The 12,207-nt window shown below is 39.6% G+C and overlaps 1 protein-coding gene across 13 annotated transcripts in view; it reads left to right on the forward strand.

Moving 5' to 3' along the window:
- Positions 1-12,207, forward strand: part of AHI1 (Abelson helper integration site 1) — a 231,110-nt gene that overhangs the window by 28,600 nt on the left and 190,303 nt on the right. For 12 of the 13 annotated variants that reach the window (XR_011388506.1, XR_011388507.1, XR_011388503.1 and 9 more), the window contains one exon: positions 9,987-10,549. Coding sequence is in view for 8 of the 13 variants with exons in the window: in XM_008263545.4 (XP_008261767.1) it covers positions 9,987-10,549 (563 nt within the window). In the remaining 5 variants the exon portion in view is untranslated. Of the gene's footprint in view, positions 1-2,976; positions 3,280-9,986; positions 10,550-12,207 lie in introns of those variants that run through there. The other variant, XM_070073535.1, reaches the window with a different exon arrangement.

Consider the following 12,207-nt stretch of genomic DNA (forward strand, 5'->3'; position numbering starts at 1 on the left):
TTTTGGTTTCAATTCTGTTTATTTCTTCTCTGATCTTTAGTATTTCTTTCCTCCTTTTGGATTTGGGCTTGATTTGCTGCTGTTTTTCTAAATCCTTGAGGTGCATGGAGAGTTCATTTGTTTGGTTCCTTTCCAGCTTCTTGATGTAGGCACCAATTGCTATAGACTTTCCTCTTAGCACTGCTTTTGCTGTGTCCCACAGGTTTTGATAGGTTGTGTTATCATTTTCATTTGTTTCTAGAAATCCTTTGATTTCTCTTTTAATTTCTTCGATGACCCACTATTCATTTAGGATCATGTTGTCCATTCTCCATATATTTGCATATGGTGTAGAGATTCTTGGGTTGTTGATTTCGAGTTTCACTGTGCTATGGTCTGAGAAGCTGCATGGTAGAGTTTCAGTTTTTTGAATTTGTTGAGGCTCCCTTTATGGCCTAGCATATGGTCAATCATAGAGAATGTTCCATGTACTGGGGAGAAATACGTGAACTCTGTGTCTGTGGGGTGGAAGGTTCTGAAGATATCTATTAGGTCTATTTGGTCTATGGCGTCAGTTAGCTCTGTTGTTTCCTTGTTGAATTTCTGTCTGGTTGATCTGTCCATTGGTGAGAGTGGGGTGTTGAAGTCCCCTGTTACTATTGTATTTGAGTCTATATCTCCCTTTAAATCCTTTAGTAATTCTTTCAGGTAGCCAGGCGCCCTGTAATTAGGTGCGTATACATTTATAATAGTAATGTCTTCCTGTTGGATAGGTCCTTTAATCATTATATAGTGCCCTTCTCTGTCTCTTTTAATAGTTTTTATGTTAAAGTCTATTTTGTCTGATATTAGGATGGCCACACCAGCTCTTTTTTGATTTCCGTTAGCTTGGAGTATCTTTTTCCATCCTTGCACTGTCAGTCTGCGTGCATCTTTGCTGATAAGGGGTGTCTCCTGAAGGCAGCATATAGGTGGATTCTCTTTCTTGATCCAATCAGCTAGTCTGTGTCTCTTTGTAGTGGAATTAAGACCATTCACATTCAGTGTGATTACTGTTAAGTACTGTCTTTTCCCATTCATGTTTCCTGAAACGAGTTGTTTATGTACTTTGAACTTTGTTTGTGGGTTACTCTACATTCGCTTTTTTTTGTAGTGAAGTTCTTGTTTTTGTATTTCTGTGTGCAGCACGTCTTTGAGCAAGTGTTGTAGGGTTGGATGCGTGGATACAAATTCTTTCAGTTTCTGTTTGTCATGGAAGATCTTTATTTCCACTTCATTCATAAATGATAGCTTTGCAGGGTATAGTATTCTAGGTTGGCATTGTCTTTTAAAACTTGAAATATATCATTCCGTTGTCTCCTTGCCTGTATTGTTTGCGATGAGAAGTCTGGGGTGAGTCTGATTGACTTACCCCTGATTCTCTGGCACATTTTAGGATTTGTTCTTTTTGTGTCACTGAGCTGAGTGTTGCCACAATGTGTCATGGTGAATTTCTCTTCTGGTCTACTCTGTTCGGAGTCCTGGCTATCTGTTGTATTTGTGTGTTGTTATCCAGCTGCCTTTGTTTAAAGTTTTCTGATATTATGTCATTGAAGACACCTTCCAATCCATTCTCTCTTTCCACCCTGTCAAGGGACTCCGATTATCCGAACATTACGCCATTTGATTGAATCTTGTAGGTTTCCGACTGTATTTTTTAATTGTTTAATTTCTTCTTCCTGCGTTTGAACTGACTGTATTATTTCTGGAAGTTTGTCTTCAAATTCTGATATTCGGTCTTCTATTACATCTGTTCAATTTCCGAGGGATTCCACGCTGTTTTTTATATGGTCAATTGAGTTTTTCAGTTCTAGTATTTCATTCTGGCTTCTCTTTAGGATCTCTAATCCTTGGGCTTGTTTTTCATTCAGCTCTTGACACTGTTTCTCATTATTTCTAAGTATTCTGATTATTAATTTTCTGAATTCTTTTTCTGGCATGGTTTCAACTTCTTCAGCCTCTGTTATGGTTGGTTTAGCCTGCTCCATTGGCAAGTTTATATGTTCTTCTATATTCTTATTGTGGGTTTTTGTTTGGTTTTTTGCCATTCTGTCTGGGTGGTTTTTCAGGTTGATTTCCCTCTGCTATAGGCTGCTATGAGTCTGTACCAATATCCAGTGTAAGCAGGCTGCTCTACACAGCCCGAACATAGACAGACAGGATGGCTGCTCTCTGCCCGCTGCAGCTCTGATTATGGGTTGGGCGGCTCCTGTTGATCCCTCAGTTTTGGATCCTGCCCTTTTCCTGCAGGCGCTATTCAATTTTTTTTTTTTTCTTGTAACTTGAGTAGACGGGCGTCAGGGCTTTGAGCTGCCCTCCCTCGATGCCTGCCCCTGAGCAAGAAGTGTCGTGTCGCTCCGCTCCAACTTTGGGCTCCACCTCCGAAGGTTAGCGTCAAGGCAAAGACAATTCTCCTTTAAGCCCAAATGTAAACAGACAAAATGGCTGCTTCCCGCCCACTGCAGCTCTGAGGAGGTGCCAAGAGATACTGGCTTCCTCAGTCTCTTAATTAATACCCCTGAATTGCCCACTCTTTCCGCAGGCGCCACTCACTCTGTTCCGTTTTCTATTTCCTCCCCCACTCAGTTGTGTGTGTCTCAGTGTCTGTCCCAGGATGGGTTGGGGGAGGGGCGGCTGTTGCTGCGGTGCTGGGTGAGTGCCCGTCTCACCTCGGTTTCCAGCGCTGGTGCGTACACACTCCTGCTGGTGTCCTGCACCTCAGGTGTCCGCGTCCTCCTCATTGGTCCACCCTGTCTCCCCAGTTTCGGGAAGGGCTTCTCGTTTCCCAGAACTACAAGTTCTCACCCCTCTTTGAACCTTCCCTTCCTGGACCTTCGGTGTGCTCCCTCCCTATTCCGCCATCTTCCCATTCTGAAAAGATTTAAAGGACTGAAAATAACCTGTGTTGGGAAGAAAGTTGACAATTAGGTTGTTTGTTTGTTTGTTTGTTTTTGACAGGCAGTGAGAGAGAGAGGCAGAGAAAAAGGTCTTCCTTTGCCCTTGGTTCACCCTCCAATGGCCGCCGTGGCCAGCACATCACGCTGATCCGAAGGCAGGAGCCAGGTGCTTCTCCTGGTCTCCCATGTGGGTGCAGGGCCCAAGCACTTGGGCCATCCTCCACTGCACTCCTGCGCCATAGCGGAGAGCTGGCCTGGAAGAGGGGCAACCGGGACAGAATCCGGCACCCCGACCGGGACTAGAACCTGGTGTGACGGCACTGCAAGGCGGAGGATTAGCCTATTGAGCCACGGCGCTGGCCAGGTATTTTCATATGTTGGTGATAGCATAAACAGGAATAACTTTTTTTTAGAAAGTAATTTGGTAATTTTGTCTACAACATAAAAAATGTATCATTTCAGGAAAGCATATCAAACTAAGGGAAAATGACTTTCAATTTTTTAATATAAAATAATTTTAACACAGAGCATATTCTTAGACCACAACAGATTCAAACCAGAAAGAATCAACAGAGATAATTATACCAGCTCCAAATATTTGGAAGTGAAGACCCTAAGTAACCAATATATCAAAACAATCAGAAAAGAAGTGATAAAATATTTTGTTAAAAAGAGGTCTCAATATACCAAGATTTGTACTTATAGCAAGATTTATAGCCTAAATGCTGTATTAAGAAGGAAGGATGGTCTTAAGCCATTACTGAAGCTTTCACCTTAAAAAATAATATGAAAAACAAATTAAATTCAGAGAATGGTAGTAATTAAGATTATAAGTCAGTGAGATAGAAAACAAAAACAGTAGCACCTGTAAATCCAAATTCAGATCCTTTTGAAAGACCAGTAAAATCAGTTATTCAGTGTATTAGAGGTCACCATAGCCACCCTCAAGTTTGGTAATCTACTAGAGATTCACAGGACTCAAAAGCAGTTAGACTTATAGTTGATTACAACAAAAGGATACAGATTAAAACCAGCAAATGGAAAAGCTGCATGGGGGCATAGCAAAGGAGAAACCAAGTGCAGGCTTCCAGGCGTACCCTCCTAGTGGAGCTGCATGGAACTCACTCAGTTCTACCATGTGTTTGACAACATGAGCAAAATACTGCCAACCAGAGATGCCTACATGAGCCTTGATGTCCATGGTTGTATGTCTTGGTGCAGGGGAGGATCAGTCACATAGGCATGCAACACCTGTGTGACTGACCTCAGATACTCAGACTGCAGCTCCCCAGAACAAAAACAGATGGTCACTATAAATCACATTGTTTAATATAAACTATCTGGTTAAACAGCACAGTTGTGTTCCAAGGCTTCAGGAATACGAAAACACTCCTGTAAAGCACAAGATTTCAGTGACTCAGAGCTCAGTTTCCAGGAGCCTGCCTGCGGCTGGTCCTAAAACAATAGACCTTTTTTGGAATTTATATTATTTTAGCAACCTAGACATATTGAATTAACTCTTGTGCATGATCTCAAACCAGACATTTTTTTCATAGAAAAAAAATAAAAACACAAATTACCAATGTTAGGAATGTAAGGGAGGATTCACTGATGATGCTATAGATCTTCATAATAAGGGAATGTTATGAATAACTTTATGACAATAAATTTATCAGCTTAGATGACATGCATACATTATATGAGGGGCACAAATTACCAAAGCTTACTGAAAAAGAAATGATTTGAATATTATATCTTTTTAAAAATAAAAACTTTCCCACAAAGAAAATTAGTCTTCATTGATATATTTTTACAAAACTTTTGAGGAAGAGATAATACCAATTCTGTATAATCTCTTTGATACTTTACAGTAAGAAGTGATACTTCTCCACACCTTTTTTGGGCAATTATTGCCCTTACTCCAAAAACTAGATAAAGAGATTATAAGAAAACCACCACCCAGGATCCCTTTTTAATTTGGATGCAACCATCTTCAACAAAATGTTAGAAAACCAATCTTATAAATAAGATAAAATACCATGACCAGATGGGACTTATCCCAGGAATGAATTGTCAGTTCAGTATTAGAAAAAACATTTGATGTTGGGGCCGGCGTCATGGCGCAGCATGTTAATCCTCTGTCTGTGTCGCCGGCATCCCATATGAGCGCCAGTTCTAGTCCCAGCTGCTCCTCTTCCAATCCAGCTCTTTTCCATGGCCTGGAAAATAATAGAAGATGGCCCAAGTGCTTGGGCCCCTGCACCCGCATGGGAGACCAGGAAGAAGCACCTGGCTCCTGGCTTCGGATTGGTGCAGCTCCGGCCATTGCAGCCATTTGGCAAGTGAGCCAACAGAAGGAAGACTTTTCTCTCTATCTCTCCCTCTCACTGTGTGTAACTCTACCTCTCAAATAAATAAATAAAATCTTTAAAACAAAACAAAACAAAACATTTGATGTAATTCGTCATGTCAAAAGTTAAATCATTTGGTCATCTCAATTCCGAAAAAGGATTTGACAACACTTGTCACCTATTCCTGATAACTATCAGATAAGCCAAGAATAAAAAGGAACATCCTTAAATTAAAGGCATGTTAAAAGCCTGTAGTTGGCCGGCACTGCGGCTCAATAGGCTAATCCTCCACCTAGCGGCGCCAGCACACTGGGTTCTAGTCCCGGTCGGGGCGCCGGATTCTTTTCCGGTTGCCCCTCTTCCAGGCCAGCTCTCTGCTGTGGCCCGGGAAGGCAGTGGAGGATGGCCCAAGTGCTTGGGCCCTGCACCCCATGGGAGACCAGGATAAGTACCTGGCTCCTGGCTTCGGATCAGTGCGGTGCGCCGGCCACAGCGCGCCAGCCGTGGCGGCCATTGGAGGGTGAACCAACAGCAAAAAGGAAGACCTTTCTCTCTGTCTCTCTCACTATCCACTCTGCCTGTCCAAAAAAAAAAAAAAAAAAGCTTGTAGTTAACATCTTACTTAATGTAAAACAAACAAAGAAAAAACCCCAACTGAGTGCTTTTGCCTAACCTTGAGCATGTGTCTCTGTGTATTCAGAATTGTACTGGAGAAACTGAACAATGAAGTAATGCAACCGAAAAAAGGACAAAGATTTTAAAGGAAAAAGTAAAATAGGCTGTATTCACAGATGACATTATCTATGTTAATATCTTAAGAAAGCTAAAAGAAGCAGAACTAGAACTAAGGGAAATTAGCAGAATATAAAAGTTAATGTATAAAAAATTCATTGTATTTCTGTATCAGTAATTTGAAATTAGAAGTTGAAAATCATTTATAATTGCAATAAACATGTTACAAACAAGAATAAATTTACCAGAAAATGCACAAGACCTGTGTACCAAAAACTCCCATAGCGCTAGAAGTAAAAACTTAAATAAGTAGGTATCCATGTCAGGGATCATAAAAATCAGTATTGTCGCATGTGTATTCTCTGAAAATTGATCTAGTGACTAGTTCAATACTAATCAAAATGCCAACAAGTTTTTAAAATATAAAATCTAATTATAAAATGTATTTGGAAATGTAAACAACAGACCTAGAAATAGCCAGAACAGTCTTGGAGAAGAACAAACTGAAAGAGTTACACTGTCTGATTTAAAGGCCATTATAAAGCTGTGGTAATCAAGACATCTTGGTATTGTCATAAAAATAGGTATTTAAATCAGTGGAACAGTATAAAGTCTAGAAATAGACCCAAATCTATATGGTCAACTAAGTTTTGACAACAGTTGCCATTCAGTTTGGTGAGGTAAATGATAATTTTTCCAACAAAAAGTCCTATGACAAGCATACATCTATATATAGTTAATAAACTATAACATCTCTTATTTGAAAATTAACTTAAAATGGGTCAAAGACCTAAAACTGAGAGCTAAAATTGTGTAACTTACAAAAGATTCATAGGATAAAACTTTTGTGACCAAACTTGTTTAGGCAGATTTTTCAGGGTACAAAATCATGAGCCACAGAAGAGGTAAATTAAAAACATTGGTTAGAAAATGAGTGATCATAGGTTATGAGAAAATACCTGGGGCTGGCATCATGTCCCACATGGGTGCCAGTTCGTGTCCTGGCTGCTCCTCTTCTGATCCTGTTCTCTGTTTATGGCCTGGGAAAGCGGTGAAAGATGGCCTAAGTACTTGGACTCCTGCACCCACATGGGAGACCTGGAAGAAGCTCCTGGCTGCTGGCTTTGGATTTGCTCAGCTCAGGCCATTGTGGCCTTGTGGGGAGTAAACCAGCAGATGGAAGACCTTTCTGCCTCTCCCTCTCTCTCCTGTCTGTAACTCTACCTTTCAAATAAATAAAATCTCTTAAAAAAAAAAAAAAAAAAAAAACCAAAGCACTGTTTGATGAAATGTATCTAGAACATTTTAAGAACTGTTAAAACTCTATTACATAATAGAATGTAATGAGCAGAAAAGACTTGGAGATGATAAAATGTTAGTTATAAATTTAGATGCTACTTGCTAATATTTTCCATCTTATTTTTATGTATATTGGGTAATTTCTAACCACTTATAAACATGGAGAAATTCATAAATTGAACCTAGTGTTCCTTGGTAAGCACATTCATTTCTGGGAGAATTTGTCATTTTGATTTTAGCTTCATCTTGGGCCATTTTGGTTTATGTCCATTCTGGTTTGTTTTTTTTTTTTTTATTCTGTTTTTCAATATATTTGTTAAGTTTTTATATCTAACATCAGCAGTGTCATCTTTTTTTAATCCAACATACTTTTATATTTTTAAATTAGTGTGTTTATTATTTGTGTATGCTATCCCTTTTCCTTAGGTGTTCGTTTTTTTGTGCTGTTGGATTTGGTGGGCTTCCTTTTTTGTGCTACCTTCCTTTATTGTTCATTTTTAGTTGGGCAGTCATTTTTATGTTGAGAATCTCTCTTCTGCTGTGTAAGGTTATGTTTAACATAGTTTGCTTCTGCTGTTTGTGGGGGTTGAACATACCTAAGCGCACTGTCATTTCCCTCTGCACCCAGCTGCCTAATCCCTTAAAAGAAAGCCAACCTCTGGTTTACTCCTCCTCCTCATAAATACTGATAACTGATTCTTCTGGCTTCTGCAGAACCACCCTTATCTCAGGAGATCTTTCTCTGTGGACTGTGACTTTCTCTGATGGCTTCTTAATAGATCTAATCTTAAACTTTTTTTAATCTTTGGAGAATTTCTCAGAATATTTGTTTTACTACAAGAAACATTCCTTTTTGATTTCCCACCTTTTCTTGATTTATTTCTAATTAAAAAATCACTAATTTCAAATTATTTTGATCAGGAGAGAAGGTACAGATAAGTACCTAGTCTGTTTAATTTGAGATGTAATATTTAGTGATATTTTTGGGCTCATTGCAGGATAATCATAGAGCTATAACCTTTTTTTTTATATAAGATTTTCATTTATCTATTTGAGAGGTAGAATTAGAGATGGCCAGAGACCAGCTCCAGCCAGTCCAGGGGCCCCAAGGTGTGAGAGGTGTCGGCGCTCGAAGAAATGAGAGACACTCACAGCAAGGCTGATGGCAGGGCTCTGGCTTTTGAGCACCAGATTTTATTTTTATATTATAAGCCACACAATGATTTTTTCTTCTTACAATGAAAAGCCTGTTGTCCATTTTTCCTAATTACATTTTTTTTTGATTTTCAAGGGCATACTCAGAGCATGGGTTACAGTCACAGACAGGTGCAAGATAACAGGCTGCCCACACAAGCCAAGGCCTCGAGTGCTGCTGAACTCTTTAGAAATTGGCTACATAGGCTAGAATAGTACCTTCCTAATCTAATCTTTACTAGAAGTCCCAAGTTCCAAGCAGGCCCATTTTAAAATGTATCCCCTCTTTGCAATTTTGTCTGTAATTCTTTAATTTCTTTATTGCACTTATTTAAAGGTTTACTTAGATCTATTTTACAGTTTTGACATCCTAACCATTGTATTTGTAGCATATAGTGAATTAAAGCTTTATTAACATCTATCTTTATTCTAGTGGGAAATATATACCAGAGAGCCTGTTGCCTTTTAATTCTTTTCTACAAATAGCTCAACCTTGCATAAGGCATTAACCCTTTCTTCTACACTAACATTCTGCTAGATTAAAATTCTACAAGGCAATGGACATTTTGGAGGTTATAAGACTAAGTGCTCTTCTATAAAATTAGGAATACAGCAATCATTAGCAGGACCACCAGGAAACTCCAGCTTGTAGTTCCCATCAAACCTAAAACCACCAAGAGGACCGCAGCTGTCCTTCTCATGCCTTGCTGAGACAGACCTTCTGCTGTGACCTTGTCAGCCAGCTGAAGTTGCTTTGGCCTCGTCAACAGACAGAGGGAAAGACAGAGAGAAGGGTCTTCCATCTGCTGGTTCACTCCCCAAATGGTCGCGATGGCTAGAGTTGAGCCGATCCAAAGCCAGGATCCAGGAGCTTCTTCTGGGTCTCCTACATGGGTACAGACACCCATGCAATTGGGCCATCTTCTGCTGCTTTCCCAAGCCATAACAGAGAGCTGGATCGGAAGAGGAGCAGCCAGTCCATGAACCGGCACCAATAGGGGATGCCCGTATTGCAGGTGGAGGAATTAACCTACTGTGCCACACCTCCAGCCCTGAGCTATAGATTTTTTAAGTGGGGAGTGTAATTATGAAGCCAAATCAATGAGCTGGTACATTTTCTGTTTAGGAACTTGAAATATTTTGTACTTCGTGACTCCTTCAGCAATTTCTCAAGTATTTCTTAGCTAGATTAGAGTGTGGATCATTCTGCCAATGAGGAAAATAGCATTTGAGAGTTGAACAATTAATTCATTTCTGAAACATCCATGTATACTTTCCCCATGTTAATAACTCACTTGATCTTAAGTTACTTTTAGGGTTTACTAATATAAATCTTGGAATGTAAACTATGAGAAATTTCCTCAAACGCTCTAAAACAGACTCATTGATTCCAAGTAAAAAACTCAATAATCTTCCTAATATAATATAAATCAAACTGTTCATGTAAGCAAACTATGCTTAGCTGAAAATTTGTTCTTGTGTCTTCTTTTCTTAGGCTGACGCTGTTAGAAGCAATCTTCAGAATATTAAAGAAAGTGAAAGTGGTGATGTAAAAGCTACTAACACAGATAACCCAGAGAAGGGCATGCGAGTCAGTAAAAACAAATTGAGGAATACTCAGTCTGCAGCTGAAAGTCCACATGATGATGCTAGTGTAGAGGAAGACAAGCAAGGAAAGCCGAACAGAAAGGCTGGGAAGACAGCGCCCCAGGTGACTGCACAGGAAATGGAAGTGGGCACTCCGGAGAAGAAGGCAGATTCTGCACATCAGAAAGCACGACCAAAGTCGCAGCCCGGTGTGGATCATCAGAAAAATGAGAAAGCCGAGGAGGGGCGGGAACATGCCGATGTGGAAGAGGAAGAAGAACTGATGCAAGCGTATCAGCTCCAGGTAGCTGAGGAAATGGCCAAGGAGATTAAGAAGAAAATAAAAAAGAAACTGAAAGAGCAGCTGACTTACTTTCCTTCTGATACTTTGTTGCATGATGACAAGTTAAGCAGTGAGAAAAGAAAGAAGAAAAAAAAGAAAGTTCCAGTTCCATGTAAAGCTGAGACAAGGTACTTTGCATTGATAGCCAGAAATTGTCTTCTTGAGAAAACTGTTATTTTCAACTGAAGAGTGATACCTGTATTAAACAAAAGAGCATTCTTAGTCTTTGATTAGTTGACATTGCACTAAGATAGTGACAACTGATGTTCTAGGTAGCACCTCAGAGTACTCAGTTCTTTGCAAGAGTTAACTCATGTATTCCCATAAGTGAAAGTCATATTTTCACTCTGTTTGCTGTGAGGAAACTGGGGTTTAAATCACAGAACTAGTAAGAGATAGAGCCAGAAATTTGGTAGTCTAATTCCAGACTCCACCCTTAACTATACACTTATGAGTCTGTCTGCTTTTAAAATAATAGAAACCTAATTATTTCCAGCTTTTTGAGTTATAGATGTCTACTTGGATATATAAATGTGCCTTCTCTTGCTCAAATAACATTTTGTTATTGGAGCACAACCATCCAAAGATAATCAGTATTAACAATTTGATAATCTAGTCTTTTTCTGTATATGCTGCTCTTACATATATGTGTGCGTGTGTGTGTGTGTGTGTGTGTATTTGATATGGATTTATATTCATATTTATAGGTTCTCTTCTTGTAGAAAACATCAGATAAAAATGTCTTTTAACTTCCATAATTAACATTCTCCCCCTGCAATCCTAATTTAGAGAAACAACTTGAGGTAGGACCATTTTAAAGTGACTATTCCTTGGCATTACAAGAAAATTATCCCTAAGGCCCTTGGTTAAAAATAATTGCCCTCTCACCAAAAAGTAGATCAATTGTAACAAAGAGAAGGTAAGTCAGGTTGCTACAGGGACATGTTAGTATCTGTTTTATTTTTCCGTTGCTGCATTAAAAAATTACTGCAGAATTTAGCAGCTTAGAACACCAAGCATTTGATTGTGTTACTCTTTGTATGGGTCAGGATTCAGAATGACTAGATTGGGTGCCTCTGACTCTCAAAGGATTGTCACCCCAGCAATCAGGATGTTGGCCAGGGCTCAAGTTATCTCCAGCCTTGACTAGGGGAGGTTCTGCTAAGTGGCACAACTGTCAGAAGGCCTTGGGGACAATCCAATTCTACGCTCATGCATGTGGCAGTTGGAAGTTCCCAGTCCTGACTAGCTTTTTGCCACCTCTCACCTCCTTGCTACTCACAACATAGCCACTTGCTTCCCCCAGAGTGAGTGCTCTGAGAGAGTGCAAGCAAGACAGAAGTCACGATCTTTTTGAAATCTGATCTTAGAAGTGACATCCATTTCTTTGGCATATTCTGTCGATTAGAAGGGGGTCACTAGGTCAAGCCTTCACTCAAACAGGAGAAGAGTATACAATGACGTGAGTATCAAGAGGCAGCAATCAGCAGGGCCACCTTTAGAGGCTTCTACCATGTCTAGCTCCTCCACACCCTCCCAGTCTTTTAAATAAATAAATAAGTAAATGGAAGTTTTTTTCATTTTTCAGTTTGTTCTTGGCAGCAGAGTGAAGATGTTTTGATCACACAGATCCATTGCATATAAAATAGAATTTTCTCCTATGGTTTTGAGCCTAGTTTGAGTTGGCTCACAGGCATATAACTCTTTTACAAGAATTACATAGTGCCTATGATACTTAGTTTGGCCACTAACAATTTTAGTGTATAATAAAATGTGGTATGCATCT

Source organism: Oryctolagus cuniculus, chromosome 5, assembly GCF_964237555.1.
Source record: "Oryctolagus cuniculus chromosome 5, mOryCun1.1, whole genome shotgun sequence".
Lineage (NCBI taxonomy): Eukaryota > Metazoa > Chordata > Mammalia > Lagomorpha > Leporidae > Oryctolagus > Oryctolagus cuniculus.